Below are 19,251 nucleotides of genomic sequence, written 5' to 3' on the forward strand. Positions count from 1 at the left end.
CGGAAAACTATGTAGCGGAGTCAGTTGAAATATGTTTTTATTTGTAGCGGCTGAAGGAATTTTAATACGTAGCTTAAGAATCCTTCCAACTTCTCCCCTACCGTACGTCTTGGGCGATAGAAGGACAGTCATATGAGAGGGGTTGATAAGGGGTGGGGTGTGGATCGGGATGGTGCGATAGCTAATACTGCCTTTCCACCCAGAGGCTCCGGGTTTGAATCCTGGAGCCGGCAACGTTTTTTCAGTGGTGTCCCGGTCCCTACTTGAGTTGCTTTGTGGAGAGCACTTTGAGTGAGTACGCCGTCCATCGTATGGGACGTTAAACTGCGGGCCCCTTGCCGTTGAGAGTAGGCTAATGCTGGCGCCGGGTTTCTCCCCACCCTCTCCCTCTTTTCCCATCCATCCCTAGTGACCCAGGCAAAGCTAAGCCACTCGGTTTATTGCCAAGGGTTGACCTTGGGGCTTGCCTGTTTCCTATTCGTTGCGATATGACCTGCTTCGAAATTAGTCGGCCGTTGGGAAAGACGGTATCGTGATCTTAGATATTGGCTGCTACACATCCCATCGGCCAATTATCAGCTGTCAATTAATCATAAAAAGTTATGTATATTTGCCAGAGTAACGGCTTCAGATATATTATCCTGGTACTGCAACATTCGATCAATGCAATTAAACATTTGAGGAAAAAAGTCTTGACAACTAGGCGAAGGTTACTCTCGTGGTAACTGGTTAACGCTCAAGTCTCACAAGTATTCCAATTTTTTAATGTCTGCGGTTCCGCAATTGAAATATATGTGAACATGTTTTAGAATAAGCTGCCTTAGGAAATTACTATTCATTCACGGTAACTTGAGTTTTCACTTTCCTAATTTTTATTATTAGAATTCATCATTTCAGCTAAATGCAACCGGACGCTTATTTGCAATGCATATCCTTACGCTTTAAAGCGTAAAAACACAATGATTCTTCACTTTCTAAGTTTAATGTCATTTAAACTATTAACTATTTGTAAGTGCTAATATTAGCACTGCTCAATTTTGTATGAAATGGATTTTATAATTTTATTCACGGCGTCAATTTTCCTTGCAACCAGTACCGATATGATGAGAATCAATGTTAAAAGGTTTGGAGTGTATGATTCGGTGAAAAGGGAAAACAAATAACCCTGTCAGTAGTCGCAACCTGTATGATGAGAACGCAGTGATCAACCCGAAGGACGGTTAGATAAGTGGAGCTCACCTAGTGCTAAGCCCAACGGCGTGTTAAATCCACGTATCAGGGCAGGGGCATATTCTTCTCTGTGCCGCCAATGATATCTCAGGAAGTTCTGGTACCCTAAAAATCGCACAGCTTGGTTAAACCCGAGGGTTTCCAGAAGCGTCCCCTGGAATCGAACCCGGGTCTTTCGGCCAGTATCTCAGCGCTCAACCTAACACGATCTAAATTCGCAAAAATAATCCTGCTTCTGAACAGTGTGCTACTCGCTAATTACCTCACAATGCCACCTTCTAACTTTGGAATATTTTCTCCATAATTACCACTAAATATGATTGAAATGCAATCACAGGTAACGGAAGAAACACTTGAAAAACATTCGTTTTTTCAATACTTTCAACATCATTTAACCGAGCTGATTTCTCTTCTCAAACTCGCTTCTCACACTCACTCAAAGCCCCTCTTCTTAAGCAATGCGATTCATTTCCCTGTAATCCCTGCACTGAGGAGGAACCTTTTTTTGGAGTATACTTTCTGGATTTTTCTTTGAGTCCATTAATTTTTTCTGCTGTACATGAGCGGTAACTTTATTTTCTTCAATTAATGAAGGTAAATATCGAAAATCTTTGCGAGTGTTTAAATAATACTCTCCTTGTGTGAGACTCTGCGATAAATAAGATGTAATTGAATTGGGAATTACTTAATGCGATCTTCAGTCCTTGGCGTAGACTCCTTTGACGTCGTTTGGCGCTGAACAATGAAATGGATCGAAAGAGCACTTATGAATAATTCACTGACATAAATCGATTGTTTCCTCGATTGAGTGTAAACCTTGATTCATCGAGAATGAATCTTTATTTGAAGTCCTCATTCGTCATTCATTCCCTAAATCTCCGATATGCTGGTGAGATAACTCATGTCGGGATGAATCACTGAGAAAAGAGAGGCGTCAAAATGAATGCATTGAAAATCTTAAGATTCATGAATTGTCCAAGTACTTCCATCGTCAATAGAAGTATGTACCCCGGTGGATAGAAGAGGAGCGAGCGGGACATCAATTATTATCCTAGCTAACCAAATTAGCCAGACAGCTAGGCCACTTTCCCTTTCATATTCCGCATTAAATCATTGTTGGTCGAGTACATTATTGCACCAGTAAGGTAGAGTGCATTTTGCCAGTAAAACTTGCATTTGTTGCCTCCCTGAATGGTTTTATTACATACATATTAAATCCTGAGAGGTTTCACAGTGGTTAATGCATCCGATTGCGTATCAGATGCAGCGACGTACGAACAAATTGATGGTGGAAAACTATTGGAAAAAGTAGAAGTGGAGGTAAAAGCGATCTCCATGTGTTGTTTCTATGCATGTGTATCTGTTGTCAAAAGTGGAGGTGCAGTGTGGATGGAGATTGTGCATTTGTATCGAACGTGTTACGTCCCACAGGTGCGGCGAGGGTTGCAAGGCGTGCGACTTCGAGCGAGGGGCCGTCGCTTCCCCTGGCGATTCCGTTTCGTGGCTCGGATGGGCTGTGGGGCTGGCGAAGAAGCCCGTGTCGTGGGCCGCGGGCCGCATCTGGGGCGAACAAGGCGCGCCGTCCGAGTTGGGCCCGGACGAGCCGATTGTCCTGCTTTCCGTCCTCAAGGTAATGGGCGTTTACTTACCTTTGGAGGGGCGGGGTACGACCGAGGAAGGATTTCTGGAAGTCGAAACAAATCCTTTTCCCACTCTCCCTAGCTTCCAGCCATACAAAATGTATATTCTTGTCCAAACCTAGCTTTGGTCCGATTCTGTATCGAGGTGAACTCTTCTGGTCGGTCTTATCTCTAGTTTTATTATAAAAGCTTGTCTAATCCTTATTTCGGGGTTTTACTCTGGGTGATTCAAATGCTGCATGGTATTCTATTTTGTATTTAATGTGCCTGGAGGAATCTTTCCTTGTGATTTTATCAAGACATCCGCGCATACCTTCTGGGTTATGATTTTTATTTTCATAATTGACTTTTAAAATAAAATTTTAGAGATTATGTATTTTAACAGTCCATGTGAAAGAATCGTATTATTCCATTATCATAGAATCATGAAGCTTGTGTTTGTTATAAATTTATTGCAGCGAATTGTGTCTTAAGGCTAGGCAATAGTGGATTCATGTTGACTCTATGATAGATGCCAAATTTCGCGTCGGCAAAGAATACGAGGTCTGTTCAAAACATATTGCGACTTTTGTGTTTTTTCAAAAATTATTTATTTTTTCTTGAATATCTTTTTGCCTCTTCAAAGTAATCCCCATTTCATATTATACACTTACTAATGCCAAAGTGTTTTCCAATCCTCGGAAGCACTTCAAAAAATCATTTTTTGTGATCCTGTTCAGTTCCTCCTTCGATGCAGTCTTTATCTCGTCAATGGTAGCGTAGCGTCGTCCTTTCATGGGCCTCTTCAGTTTCGGGAACAAGAAAAAGTCACTAGGCGCCAGATCTGGGGAATACGGTGGCCGCGGAGGCATTAGTGTATTGTTTTTGGCCAAAAATTCGCGCACAAGTAACGATGTGTGAGCCGGTGCATTGTCATGGTGCAATTTTTGCAATTCCACAAATCCGGGCGTTTGTGGTTTGCGGGCGTTTGCTTCGCGCAAATTGCGCATAACTTGCAGTTAATATTCCTTATTTACTGCTCCACCCTGTGATAGAAACCCATGATGCACCACGCCCCAACAATCGAAGAAAACTGTAAGCAAACTTTCACATTCGACCGAACTTGGCTCGCTTTTTTCGGTCTTCGCTCGTGCTGCAGCTTCCATTGGCATGATTGAGCTTTAGTTTCCACGTCATCCCCATAAACCCATAATTCTTCACCAGTTATGACCCTCTGGAGCAAATTTGGGTCGTCGCGCACAGAGTCCAACACCTCATTAGCAACGGTAATGCGTTGCTGTTTTGGTCGAAATTGAGTAATTTGGTAAAAATTTCGCCGCGACCCGTGTCATACCCAATTCATTGGTAAAATTCGAATGGCAATCGATATGTTTAGGTCCTCAGCAACTTGTCTAACGGTGATTCGACGATTGGCTAATACTATTTTCTTCACGTCCTCAATGTTGTCGTCTGTTGTGGACGTGCTCGGGCGTCCGGCACGCCCTTCGTAGTTCATATCTTCTCGGCCCTCTGAAATCATTTTGTGCCACCGATAAACGTTGCTTCGGTCCAAGGTAGCTTCTCCATATGCCACAGTCAACATTCGGAATGCATCCGCGCACTTAATTTCGTTTTTCACGCAAAATGTCATACAGATCCTTTGATCCATTTTTTGGAACAGGCTAAAATCGGAGACAAGCCAAAATATGTGCAAACGGAACTGCTACCAACAATTAACTGAACATTCAAAATGGCCAAACTTTTTGGCATAAGTGAGAGATACAAGTACCAACATAACGCCACAAAAAATCAAATGTACGTAACCCGCGGAAATTCAAAATTGGCGATAATTTTTGAACAGACCTCGTATGTGTTTTAAAGTATGTGTTGTCATGATTCAGCTGTCCATCCTTGTAATTTGCTTATTTTACTTTCCCTCACGTGTTTCTAGGTTTTCCAATATGTGCTTCACATACTCTCATTGTCTGCCTTACTCTGCAGTTCTTCGTAGTAGTTGCTTGCCTAACACTCTGCTTCAGCTAGCTTTTGTATCTTGATAATTGGTCATGCATGACCGCTGCTTGTGGAAAGAATTGTAATAAATGATCATGTTTATGGTGATCTATATTCACTCCCTCATACTGTCAGTCCTGTTTATTTATCATGCAACAATTTCCCCACCCAAGCTTTATCCAACCTGTCAACATTTTAAAAATTTCCCCTGTCCATGTTCGGTTCTCGTTGTTTATTGTTATGCTGTTATTGTATTTTGTTCTCTTTCATGTTTTTGTTATATTTTTCACTGTAAATTGGCGTTACCGCTGTGTGTGAATAATGTCTAATAAAATAAAATAAATCGTATCCGAGAAAAATCGTATAGCTAATAAAAGTAACACCTGTGGATTAGTTTGTGCCAATTAGAAACATCTCTCGGATTTCAAAATTGGAGCCGGCGATAGTCAATCTCACCCTTGATTCCGCTGTGGTTCGTGTAGAGAGAGGTTGCTCGATGAAGAGTGATCATTGCCTTTTATTCGCATAATTTGTTGTGCCAACATTTTGTTTCATATTGTTAGCCTAATGAGTCGACTGAACTTTTTTCAATTTCCAACGGCCGCTACTGACGCGTTACCGGATTCAAATCAATGAAGTTTGTGCCTCATAATGTACACAAAGCTAACAATATGGCATAAGATTAAAAGATAGTGCCATCAATTATGCGGCTAAACATTTATAATTAGTTTATCACTTGTGCTGTTCAGTGGACATGTGAAGGAAAGGAGGCATGTGAAGAACTGGAGATAGGAATGAAAATAGGATAGAGATATAAAATAGAGATAGATAGGAAAATAGAATGAAACTTCATGAAATCAGGTAAGTTAGCTGATGACCAAGCTTTAGTTTGTTAGTCAGCCAGGGGGTTGCCAGCACTGGTGAGCGCAATGGAAGGTCAGTGCGACAAGTATGGAATGAGGATACACGTAAACAAAATAAAGGTTATGCGGTTTTCGAGAAAGAGTACTGCATAGTTAAACATTAAAATAGGAGGGCAAAAACTATAGCTGGTGGAACAGTTTACGTATTTTGTAATTGTTTTGGAACAAATGCCAATAGAATTAGGGACAAAAGGAGAAAATTGCGTTAGGCAAAGAATCTTTCGCAAGGAGGAGAGATATTATGGTAGGGACCTTGAGTAAGGATGTTAAGAAAAAGCTCCTCAAAACTTTGATATGGAGCGTAGTTATGTAAGGTGCGGAAGCAAGATCACTGAAGCATATAGATTGGAGGGATTTGAAATGTGGGTGTGGAGAAGTTTAAGTGGACCGAAAGGAAAACAAATGATGAAGTACTAGGTATGGTGGGCCAGGAGAGGAGTTTGTTAGGAGAAATCCTATGGAGGCAGTAACTATGGATGCAGAGCATTTTGATTTGCAAAGGAATGTTGAAGACTGTGATTGAAGGGAGAATGTTAGACGAGCGAGGAAGAGTCAGGAATAGGATAGGGATGCTAGACAGAATGAAGGGACGGAGGAAGTTGACGGAATTGAGTAGGGACTGATTGTAGTGTAGGATCATGGGTTGTGTTTTGTTAGGTGGGGTGAGGAAATTGTCCCTGTACCGCTTGGTAACTTGTGTCCATCCGGAACGAATTTTAACGGTAGAGTACCGATAATAATATTGAACATGCCTCGTAGAACATCACGCCGTTATTTACATCGTTAGCTTTTATGTTGAGGTCATCCAATCAAGGTTATTATTTTCTCTAGTACATTGGTGTCAGTTAAACTGCGGTCGTGTTGCGCTTAAGTGTTAGGTAGCGTTTCAGGCGAGGTGACAATGCTGCTGACTCCGTCCGTTTTGGCAGGATGGATAAGAGGTTCCACACGAAGCCTGCCCTACCGTTTACGTGGTGTACTGTTTCTCTTGCTTTGGTTAACGGCACTAAATTTCTTGGTTCTTCGATGCCGACGAAACCGTACTTCAACCACCAATACTCTCTGAGATCTCGTAGATTCGTCTTAGCCCCTCGATTCCTTCGTGGATTCATTCCGTCGCTCTCCTTGCAGAAGGTCGCCGATGGCCTGGTGGAGAGCAGCACGGGTGAGTTGGCAGAACTGAGCGAGCTCCAGAAATCCGAGCAATCGAAGGAACACTTGAAGCTGGCCTTGCTCATGCTGGAGAGGCGGGGTTTGGCCCAGACGACCCAGTGCGGACAGAGGACTCTGGTCAAAGTGATGACGGAGGGCGACGTCGTCACCTCTAAGGTATCCACGGGAGGGGCGGCTCCCATCAGCGAGGTCGAAAGGTCAGCCTTCGTCCTGCACAAAGATGAGGTCGCCCTGCAGAAGAACATCGAGAAGCTGGAGGAAGAGAAGCTGAGGTTGCAGGAGGAGGCCAGGGTGTACCTGCGGAAGGGGATGAGGCAACTGGTGAGCCCCTTGCTTATTTCGTTCTCCCCTCTTCTTCTCTACGTATTTGCGTCCTCTCACTCTTAGTTTTTACCCTTTTCTTTGTGGGTCTCTAATGGCACAGTCGATCAAGTTTGTGGAGCTAAATTCAATTTAGTCGAAGAAGGGAACTGTAGTCCGAAATTGGCGATAGCAACTTATTCAGTTGGGGGGATTCTATTTATTTAATTATGTCTAATATTAATAATCCACTGTATTTTGTTCGCTTTGTTTTAATGCGAACGAATACTGAGGACTTCTGCGCCTTTATTGATTACTGATGCAATGAAGATTTGTGTTATTTGAGGTTGGGAATACGTGGGTTAGTTGGTGATAGATAAGATTTTATGGATCAGCGGAAGGGTTGTGTTAAATCTGACTTATCTTTAGCCTACTTCGAATAATTCGTCGTGTACATGACTCATGGTTTTAAAATTACATTTTTGTGGCGAAACTACCCAATTATTGTACGCAAATCCAATTTTACTACAGATATCAGCGTCCGTAGTACATTCTCAAAATAAAAAAAAGCTCAAAAAATCTACGTTGGAATGTAGCTTTTAATGACTGTGAAACTTAGACCCGAGGAGTAAATCAGGAGAAAAGACCAAATTCATTTAAAGCGTGGTACTGCGGTAGTGCGAGTATGGTGAGAATTAAGAGTGTCGATATAACAACGAATGAAAAAGTTCTTGGGGTAAATGAAAATTCCAGGAGATGGAAATGCAGAGTTTCAAGTCGAGGGCAACCAATTGAGGCTTTAGGGGCTCCTGAAATTCAGTCGAGGGACATACGAATGGGGGGGATCGAGATGGTGCGAGGGCTAACGTACTGGATTCCCACCCAGAGGGCCCAGGTTCAAATCCCGGCGGTGTTGAATATTTTTCAGAGGTATCTCGATCCCTACTTGAGGTGCTTTGTGGAGGGCACTTCGTGTGAGTACGCCGTCCGTCGGATGAGACGTTAAGCTGCGGATCCCTTGGCGCCTTTCGCCATTAAGAGAAGGCTAATGCCGACGCCGGTTTCTCTCTACCCTTCATCCTTTCCTGTCCATCCCCTATGGCGCAAATGACCTCAGCTGTCGGTCGCCTCCCCTAAATACTACTACTACTACATACGAATGGAGAGAGGGGCAAGGGAACCGCCACGTTTGCGGCACCTCAGTCAGAGAGTGAAAGATGTTGGATGCAGGAGATCCGTATAAGCGAAAAGGGAGACGGAGAAACGAGAGGATTCGAGGTTTACTGCAAAATATTCTCCGGGTTGTCCATGAAGGAGTTGACACCGGAATCAGGTATTCCTTGCGCTCAGTTGGAGCCTAATGACCCGAGATCCTTCAGAGTTATCACGTAGCGGACTTTCGCGAAGAGTCCGGCCTTTGCTTGCACAACGCCCATTTCCGAGGCAGATTTAAACCTACAGCCTCTGTAAGGTTTGGCAGACATAGCCAAGTTCATTGCCAAGCTCATTGCCAGATAATGGGAACTAAAACTTTGGTTTTGTTCCTTTTTACGGTTGGTGACCTAACACCTCCCGCCGCACGCCCTTGCGGCGGCTTGCGGGGTATTATGTAGATGATGTATAAAACTTTTTTCACGAAAACAGACTTCCGAATCACAAATTCCCATGTAAACGCATTTTCATTGGGAAGCTGCGAATTAACGCCAATAACTTAATTTGGTATTAGTTAGTAAGATCGAAATTCTCGGAAATTATGTAATTACGTCGGACGGATCAAATTATTTTTATTTTTCGCATTAAATTTCCCCAGAAAATTGTATTGTTTTTCTTGTCGACAGTTCCTGAATTCCCCGGATCATCTTTGTCTCGCAAAAATGCCTGCCCATTTTGCATGCGAGTATCGCATCGCGAAGGTGGCATCGTTCTGTTGGCAATGCCAGGTGTCCGGGGAGCACAAAAAAGCGAAGTCGTCGTGGAGGAAATCCGTGCTCCCAGGTCTCCTTTCGCGCCCCGCCTTCTCTCCTCATCCGCGCGCCGCCTCTGATTGGCCGCTCGCCGTCAGGCCACGTGGGTGCGTCTCCACCGACTCCCGTCCCTCTCTCTCGTTTAGCGCCTTTCGACCGGATTTACCAGCTGCCCACCCATCACCCCCGACCCTTAAGAATGCCGGAGCGGGGTAAGTGATTGCCGGAGCCCACGGAGAACTGGCGAGAGGCCGGGAGGGGGACGGGCAGAGTGTGCGTGATTCCACCTCCTCCGAGGGGCGGAAGGTTTAGGCGCGCGTTGAAATCTCCCGGCGAGGCGACTTCGATCGAAATCTCATTCCGATAAATGTGAGTTTGCGCGACTTGCTAGTGACATGCAAGGTTCTCATCACTTAAATGCTTCGCTTAAATTATCTTAATCTCAATAATCGATTCCGACCGTATTAACGAATTGAAATCGAAATTAATTTGAGATTAAATGAGTTCGAATGAAGCTAGGCGCGTATCATTTAATCAATGATCGTCCGATGTTGTTTAAAACCTGGAACAATGCATTCTGACTGCAGTGGTAGTCGTTTAGACTCAGTCGCTTCGCCTTTTGCTAGATGCTCCGATTCGGTGCACTAGGCCTCGCGGCCGGCGACCCAATATCCACGGCGATGGATGGACTAATATCTAATACACATATCTTTTAGTGAACGTTCTCCTCCACCAAAATCGTTTTTTCAAAGCCGCCTTACCATTAATTGTCTGGACTCAAATCGATATTTTATCCTTTCCGACGGAGGTCGCGTACTTCAGATGGCACCGCGCTCGCCTCTCGTCTCGCAAGCCGCTCTATGTCTCTTTTCCGCTTCACGCTAGAATTTGTCAGGGTGGAAGGATGCAAGTTTCTTCGAAACTGTATGGCACTGAAGCCAATTGTAATCGAGTAGGTTCGGGAGGAAATCACGTATTAACAGCACCAGAATCATAGTGATACAATCAATATTTCAGATATTCATATCATAGGGCATCAATCTCATTGTCTTCATTGTTACCTTAGCTTAACTTTGAAATTTGAAACTATGAAATATAAATATCAATAAGTGTATCAATACAAATTTATCTGTTAAAATTACCGAAATATTTTATGAAGGATTAGATTGATACGTTAATGCTTTCATTTCATGTTTCAATAATTATTTCAAAGTAATCACTATTAGCGATATTGCGTGTATTCCGTTGTTATGATTTGTATGAATCTCCTCATTATTTTAATTTTATTTTAAATGCATTTACTTTGCTATAAATGATTTAATGGCCATAAATGAGTGGCTTTGTTGGCATCAGAGTTCACTAGATGCCACGGTCATTATTTTTGGTCGCTTTTGCCTGAGGGGGTCCTCTTCGGTGGAAATCAGTCAGCCATATTTTGTTGTTCTCGGCTCTTTTGATGGATGTACGTGCTTGATCATTTTTCTCCTTTCTTTCACGTAACCATGGCCTGGGCATTCCTTCGGCCACTTGTCCGTGACACATCACTTGGAAACGATGCTTTCATTAGATACCAGACCGGGTGTATGTTTTGTAAGATACCCTTAAAATGGATTGCCGGATGTCAGTACGCTTTTCAAGAATGGACTCGAACGGATTTAAGTTCCCCGGTAATAATCACTAACAGCTGCCGCGTTTAGTTTTACGGGTTATTTTGTGAGTCATCCGATGGTCCAGCACGGATAGTCCAGCACGAATCCGATCGATGGACATGAGCTCTTTAGTCCGTTTCAGAAATACGAAATCCAGACTTAAGACATGTGAGGCAAGTTCTAAACGACACCGGAATCGGCGAAGTTCGTTGTAGAATTGAGAGATGGTGGAAGTTTGAACAGAAAGAAACCCCTTTGGTGCATTTTTAGCTGTGGTAAATTTTATAATTAATTCGCATATCGCTAAGAATGTTATTTATTCATTGTCTTAATATTGCGGGGTAGGTCATCCATTTATTGTCTCTATAGGTCCTCCAATTAATCAAAACATGATCTGGACCATCATCTTGTAGCATGGACGATCAAATGGACAAATCCAGGAAGTCACACATGCATTTGACTTGAGTTTGGAAGTCGCATTCATGATGAAGTGTTCCGGACTGAAGTGACGTAGGCTCGTAGGTTATACCCTTCTGCCGATCGCACGCCGAGCTCAAAGGAGAGGGGAGGATTCGCGAACCGAGGTTCGGCTGGCATTTAATCTTGCCATCCATCCCAATCTTCTTTCATTCTCGATTTCCATATCATTCCTTCCTGTGAAATAAGTGGGCTGAATGAATTGTTTTCACTCGTTGGTTTCTCGTGATTTAGTTTCTTCGTAGTTTTAATCGGAGGGGAGTGATCGAATTGGCATGGTGATAATTTGTTTCCGTGGCTTACGCATTTGAGTTCTGTTCTTGGCGGAAAAAACAAAATGGTCCTTGAATGCTCTTAATCATTTAGTTAAACCAAAAAATAGCCTTCGCGACAAAATCAAACATTTTCTCGGAATACTAGCAGTGCTCTCTATTCTGAAGAAACTTATGTTTGCGAGATCGTAGTTTTGAAATTTCACCGAGGTAAATACAAGCAGTTTCGAAGTTTCAAGTGGTCTCTCCGTCCGAGGGATCTTCCGTGGGAATAATGAGTTCTCTGAACTGCATCGCGTAGTCTTGACTCTGACGTAAATAACCTCTTTACGGTCATTTTTTACTCCCCCACGCCACGGAAGAATGTCGTCTCGTTTGCTTTTATTATCTTGAAGAAGTACGTAGCTGCCTACTTGCTAAATATAGCCTCTTTGAGTTTGTCCTGCATCGCGCTGCATCTGTTCGTGGAGTCGACGTTGCAGGCCGACCTGCTCTCATTAACCGGCTTGAGTGCAAGTTTTCAGATCATCCTAAGAGAGTATTTGTACATTTGGGATAGACTAATATTTTAGAAATGAAAGTGCAGCGAAATTACGAGTGCATTATCTACAGGGTCATGAAATTGGGAATACAATCACTTGTCTATTGTTAAAGATCTCAATAAAAATCTACGCAAATAATGTGTGTGAAAAAACTTTCCTAAAAATGAACGATATCCAGCAAAGATTTCAAACTAAGAAGTCAAATTTGATTGTATTTCAATGCAGTTGAAATATAATAGTGATTGGCGTAGTATTGGACTCCTTCAAAAACTAGAAAAGCAGAACATTTGATCCCCTTAGTTTAAAAAGAAAAATGCCTAGACAATTTGATTATCACACCTTAATTCAAAACTGCTCGGAAACGTGTTATGATTTCGTCCATCGAGAAGTTTAGTATCCACGTATTTTTGAAAGGTAGTGGTCGACGTGAATGATAAAAGCAATTCTGACTATAATCAGAAGTTTATCCGTGTACGAGGGTGGTCCCATAAGTACCCGGCCTGATCTAGAGATGGTGGTAGTTGTTTGAAAAATATCACTGTGTTAGAAAGTATGCAATTAATAAAGCCTATGTTTCCAGTTTGAAGACGCCACTTCGTTTATTTTTTGTTTGGCAGCCATCAAAAGTGAACATTTTTAGTGAATTTGTGAAGATGGAGAAAATTGGTCATCGTCATGTGATGCATTACTTTTACTTGAAAGGCCTTAGCCCAGCCAATATGAAAGCTGAACTGGATTCTACTCCGGGTGAGTCTGCTCCTTCGTTTACAACGGTTAAATATTGGGTAGCACATTTCAAACGAGGACGTACGAGCATCACATCGGTCGGCCAAATGAGGTGACGACTCCAGAAACGCCGAAGAAAATCCACAAAGTGATCCTGGATGATCGTCCACTGAAAGTGATCTAGCGAGCCAGCAGGCATAGTAAAAATTTCAAAAATGGTGGTACATCGCAAATTAACTGAAAATTTGGACATGAGAAAGCTGTGTGCAAGATGGGTGCCGCGTTTGCTCACACTTGGAAAAGTACGAGTCTTTCTTTCTTTTTTAGTAATGGATATTAATTACTTCCACGAAGTGAAGCCTGAAACAATAGAATATAGTCGTGAAGATGTTTCAATTGAGTGTTTAGCATACTTTCATAGCAACAAAGCAGAATTTTTGTGATATTTCATAGCCATGGATGAAACATGGGTCCGTTACTTCACACCCGAGACAGAAGAACAATCAAAACAATGGATTCAAAAGGGAGAACCGCCTCCAAAGAAGGCTAAGACCGTTTCATCTACAGGCAAGGTCATGGCGTTGGTTTTTTGGGATGCGCGTGGGATAATTTTCATTTACTATCTTGAAAAAAGAAAAACTGTCAACGACGAGTATTATGCGAACTTATTACTACGCTTGAACGAAGAAATCAAGCAAAAGCGGCCGCATTTCGCTAAGAAGGAAGTGTTGTTTCATCAAGACAATACACCAGATCACAAATTCGTAATTGCTATGGCCAAAATTCACGAATTAAAGTTTGAATTGCGACCTCATGCACCCTATTCACCAGATTTGGTCCCCGCAGATTATTTTCTGCGTGAAAACTTGAAAAAATGGCTCGGTGGTCAAAGATTTTCCAACCGTGAAGAAGTGATGTCGGCAGTTAATGGCTATTTTGAGGAGCAAGAGGGTTCTTATTATGAAAAGGGAATCGACCGTATTAAACATCGCTGGGAAAAGTGTATAGAGCTGAGGGGAGATTATGATGAACAGAAATACATTTTTCCAAATATTTGTGTTTTCTTTGTAGGGTCGGGTACTTCTGGGACCACTCATGTATATGAATTATGTATTTATGGTTGCTGTCTTGACAGTCTTTTATAAGCGGGAGAGCGATGAAGTGCCTCGTGTCTACTTCTATTTTAGCTGCAGAGTACAATCAACGACTGGAGGATTGTTTTTAGATATGGGAATCGTCTGTGAAAAGACCCGTGTTTCTCGGGCTAGCGATCACGTGGAAGATCTTTAGAGATGCCTTGATAGATAGATGACTTGGGGAGTTATTCACAACTGACGTTAACTGCCGGAGGCGACCGGCAGTTAACGTCAGTTGCGCCATTTGAGGTGGGTGGGTTATATGGTATGGGTAGGTTGTTCAAGGAATGGGGGAAGGGTGGAGGGAAACCCAGCGTCGGCATAAGCCTGCTCTTAAAGAAAGGCGCCAAGGGGTCCACGGTCCCATCCGAGGGACGGCGCACTCCACTTGGAAGTGCTCCACACACAGCACCCGAAGAAGGGATCTGGATACCACCGAAAAATCCTGCCAGCTTCGGGATTCAAACCCGTGCCCTCGGGGCGGGAAGCCAGTCCATTAGCCATCTCACCACCCACCACTCACCACCAGGGTGGACGGGGAGGTGAAGGGGTGGCATGATTTGAGAGGGGGGAACTGCTTATGATTGGAAAGGTTGAAGTAGTGATGGTGTTTCACGTAGGCACAAAGTAAGTTATCAAAATAGATCCGTGACGACATAAAAGACCGTAAAAGGAATAGCCGAATTCCGGAATTACCCGGTATAAAAATAATTTTAATTCAAGTCAGAAGATAAGTCCGTTAAAGTAACTGTCGCGGCATCTCTCGCAGTTCTTTGCATAAGACTAGTCAATTTACAACTGTTGCCCACAGCATGTTGTGAGGTAAATGGCCATTGGCGAGTGCGATCTTGAAGCTGAAAACATTCAGTATGAAACTTTATTGTTCAATTTTCTCCGCCGAAAGCTTGGGCAGCAAGGGTCACCGAGAGAGCGGGGATACGGAAGCCACTTGTATAGCAAAAATTAAGATAAAACCGCATTTGGCTGAAAGTAAGAGCAAATATTTACTGTGCGGTACTTCATGCTATCAAGATCCTTCGAACTAACAAGAAAATTCAACTCCACATTGATGTCGGAATGGGATAAAGATAGTTATCGTGCTATTACAAGTGCAATTGTACCCATTAAGTGTATCGATATAAATTCCTGTGCTATCCTTATCGACAAAGAGTTTCCGTTTATTCAGGACTGGTTAGGAAGGGCGGCAGTGAAATTCTCTAAAGAAGCTGCTCTAGTTGAATGTTTTCTCGAAAAAGGAAACCACGAGTATAAGAGAACAAGGCGCCTCTTTTAGCTATTTTTCATGGTAGTATCAATGAATATTTCAGAGTACCGATGTCACACAAATATGGATATTTGAGGTCATACTTATGTAAAAACTACTGACCAAGGTTGAACGCTGTAAATGGAAGGCTGGTGCCGGTCGAAATAGTTTTTAAAACGAGTGCGAAAGCGTTGACCTCCATTCCCGGAGTTCCTCCGTCCCGTTTAAGTGTATCGTCTTGTGCGGCGGGGCGTTTCACGGGGCTATTCCTCTCTTTTGTGGAGAAATTATTTGAAGAAGGCCGTTGGCAAGTCCATTGAGCGATATTGGTCATATTTAGTCGTGGCGAGTGAAGGTATTTCAGCCCATCGTTAATGGTAGTTTGTTTTGATGAAGGAGATCATCCCATGAAAGTGACATATTTGCCCTCGTGTAGTTACAGTAAATTGTAAATGGTTCGCATTATAAATCACGATTTCGTTAACTTAAGCCCCTTTTCAAAAGAGGTATAATTTTCACGATAAAAGCCCTGATACTTCTTAACACAATGTCAGCGTGACGTGTTCCCTACGTGTCAAGGCAGATATGAGAACACTTACGTAATACCTCTAACCGCGAATGCATATCTGTACGCATACATACATATCTCTATGGCCTTGATACGATTCGGGTTCCTCTGAATGTCCGTCGTCCGTGGAAGCCACTTACTAATTAGATAAATTTAATGACTACTGTTTTTCGAAGCTATCTTTTTAGTTTCGTTTATTTATTCGCGCTTATTATGATTTTCAGCTGCAAAGCTCTTCGCCACATGTGCTGGTATAGATTAATTTCCGAGTTTATGCTCAGAACTTCAAACGCAAGATAGCATATCGCGAGAGAATAATTTTGGTCACGTTTTTCTAATTTTGTGTTTTCTTTTCTTTCTTTCCAAATAAGCCCGCGGTGCGGCCCTCATTATCCTCGGGAGTTTGCGTGGCATGGGTGCGAATGTCACTTGGCGCGGTCGTTTCGGGGAAATTTCTAGACTGCGAATTCTCCCGTCGCGCCCGATTTTTTGGCAGGAGGGGGGGAAGGGATTCTCAGGAGTGAGCGTTTCCGAGGGCATCCGTGGAGCGGCGTGTTGTTGACATGGCATCCCCTTCCCCCCCCCCCGCCCCTCATCCCACGCAATCAGCGGAAAGGGAGAGAGAATGAGAATCGGGAATGGGAGAGGATGGGGCCTCTGGTGCGAGCGGTATTGGGTTCCTTGAACTCGCTGGAAAGTACTCGTCGGCTTTCAAGGAGATGGCGTAGCGGGCCGACCGTTTTTTCGTTTTGCTAGCCCTCCCTGCGTTCCTTTTGTTTTGTTCGGTGCTCGTGACTCCGTTGCCCCATTCTCTCCCTACGAGCCCCCCGCGGCTCCCCGTGACGTTTTCAGCTCCCGCTCCAAGTGACGCGGCGTTCGAAGACGCATTCGCGGAGTCTCGGAACGTCACGTGGATAATTTATTGTCCCGCGGGATCGGAATAACTTTCAATTATAAGTCGGGTTGATTTTCATTCTCTCCCTCAATCGCACACCTTTTTCCCAATGCGGTGGATGGGAACTGACCCTCGTCGACGAAATTATAAAATTAGTGCGCACGTGTGAATTCCATCGCGTACACTCCCGATTCCTTGAGCTTTTCCTTCTTCCGGTGGTCTCCTATGTTTAACCATCGGAATTTAATTTCTGCCTTCCGGTTTTCACATAAGTGAATTAATATCAAGTACTCGAGACAAATTGAAATAACTGCGGGATATACCACGACGGTAACTTTTAATGGAGTCATCCGCTAATATGCATTGAAATGCAGAAATTTTAGTAATTCGCCTTGGCCGGGATTCGAACCTGGATCCCTCGATATCTGGCCGAGTGCTTCAGCCAGATAAGCTACCGATGCGTCTTCTTACTTGTACACTCTACTTACAACGTTCCGGATCATAAGCTTAATTTGTAATGTATAAGTACATGTTATTTGCGACTATGCTTGATTTAGATGATGAACCCTAAAACGCTTTTTAGTAAACGCCGCGAAGTTGTGTCATCACATCGGGGAACAGTAAATATTAACATAGTGCTAGCTCTGGACTAGGCGTGGATAGGGTGCCTTAGGATTACACTTCGCTTTAATTTTCGTGAGAGATCGTGATTAATGCGGGACCCACGTCTCAGGTGCAATTTTTCCATCACCACCACCGCAGTGGGAGTGCCTCTCCCACTGTGGAGTAGTAGTAGTTAGTGGGGGAGGCGCCCGATAGCCAAGGTCATTCGCGCCATAAGAGATGGGTGGGTAATTCGGTAGGGATTGGAAAATGGAGGGAGGGTGGAGAGAAACCCGGCGTCGGCATCAGCCTACTCTTAAGTAAATGCGTCAAGGGGTCCGTGTCCCATCCAACGGACGGCTAGGGGTCCGCATTAAATGTTCTCGACAGAGCACTCCAAGCAGAGATCCGGATGCCACTGAAAAATCCTGCCACCGCCGGTATTCGATCATGGGCCCTCTGGGTGGGAATCCAGTGCGTTAGCCCGGCACTCTCTGAAATATTCAATATTTCTGGAATGCTCTTTAACCACGTTATTCGACAACCTTCTCTCTTACTGGCTTCAGCGTTTAATATATGTAGGTGTTAATGTTGTTTTACTTACTCAAAAGTAGTGACTAGAGCTCCGCCTTCACCTGCCTTTAAAGGCCACTGTCTACTCTGTTTCAGCATTTTAAATCAATTTTTATTAATTCTATGGGAAATGGCACTTTTCATCGGCCTTTTGTGGCATTGCGTAGTCCGCGGCTGACGGTTTGTTCGTGCGAAGGAAACATTTCAAGGCAGCGTCACTTGTTAGTTCCATCATTGGGCGAGCCGAACTTTTGCACCTGCAATGTGTGTCGCTGACGAAATGTTGGGATCAAATTAATAGAAAGTATCCCGCATGTGGAAATTGCACGATAGGCTAGTTATTATTTTTCTTAGGTAGTTAACCGATCGAGGAAGGTTTTGGTTGACGGAAAACTAACACTCCTGCGTTTCTTAACTTCGTCTAACAAGACGCAACTTGATGCCACCCGCCACAGTAAACCCTTCTTCAATTTCGCCTGACATCAAATGAAATACTTAACAATCGACTATGCGAATGCAAAAACTATTATAATACTTAATTGGAAATTCCCCGTGTATTGATATCTGCGACGGTTTCACATAATATATTTTGCCAAATCAATGTCTAAAGATGCGTCTCATCGAGATTATTGCATCATAATATTAATGCGTAAAATATTTGTTGATCTATGCTTTTCAATCTCTATGTGGATCTTTTTTTATTATCCTTCGTATTTATTTTATAACTTTACGCGTTCCATAACCGATAAGAAATCAACATGCTCAGGTTTGCAGATGACATCACACTAGTGGCGGAAACGCGAGAGGACTTGCAAGCAACTCTTTAAGTGCGATGGATTAAGTACTGGAGGCATATAGTATGAACATCAACAAGAGGAAAACTAAAATCCTTGTGTGAGGAAGAGGAAAACTGAACGCAGATATCACCATTCGGGGGGTGAAACTAGAACAAGTGGAATCCTTCGTCTACCTGGGCAGCAGCAGAACATGGGATGGAATAAGTTCGACCGACATCAAGTGAAGAATAGCCCAAGCTAAGAACGCAATCATGAAGAAGAGGAAGCAATTGCTATGTTCAAAGAACCTAAGGCTGTAAACAAGGAAGCAATTCGCCAAGACTTTCGTGTGGAGCATGGCGCTCTATGGTTTCGAGACTTAGAACATTGGAAAAGTGGGCCAGCGAAGAACAAAAGCCCTTGAAACTTGGTGCTGGAGGAGAATGTTGAAGATTAAACGGACAGACAAAGTAACGAACGAGGAATTATATAGAAGAGCCGAAGAGGATAGGACCAAGTGGAAAACTCTACGGCAAAGAAGAAATGCT

At 43.3% G+C, this 19,251-nt stretch overlaps 1 protein-coding gene across 1 annotated transcript in view; it reads left to right on the forward strand.

The window, feature by feature from the left end:
* The window catches only part of LOC139689917 (charged multivesicular body protein 7), a 117,509-nt gene that overhangs the window by 3,519 nt on the left and 94,739 nt on the right, over positions 1-19,251 (forward strand). The window contains exons 2-3 of the mRNA XM_071587041.1: positions 2,662-2,860; positions 6,917-7,279. Coding sequence (XP_071443142.1) covers positions 2,662-2,860; positions 6,917-7,279 — 562 coding nt within the window. The remainder of the gene's footprint in view (positions 1-2,661; positions 2,861-6,916; positions 7,280-19,251) is intronic.

Source organism: Hetaerina americana, unplaced genomic scaffold (assembly GCF_022747635.1).
Source record: "Hetaerina americana unplaced genomic scaffold, ioHetAmer1.1.p SCAF_29, whole genome shotgun sequence".
NCBI lineage: Eukaryota > Metazoa > Arthropoda > Insecta > Odonata > Calopterygidae > Hetaerina > Hetaerina americana.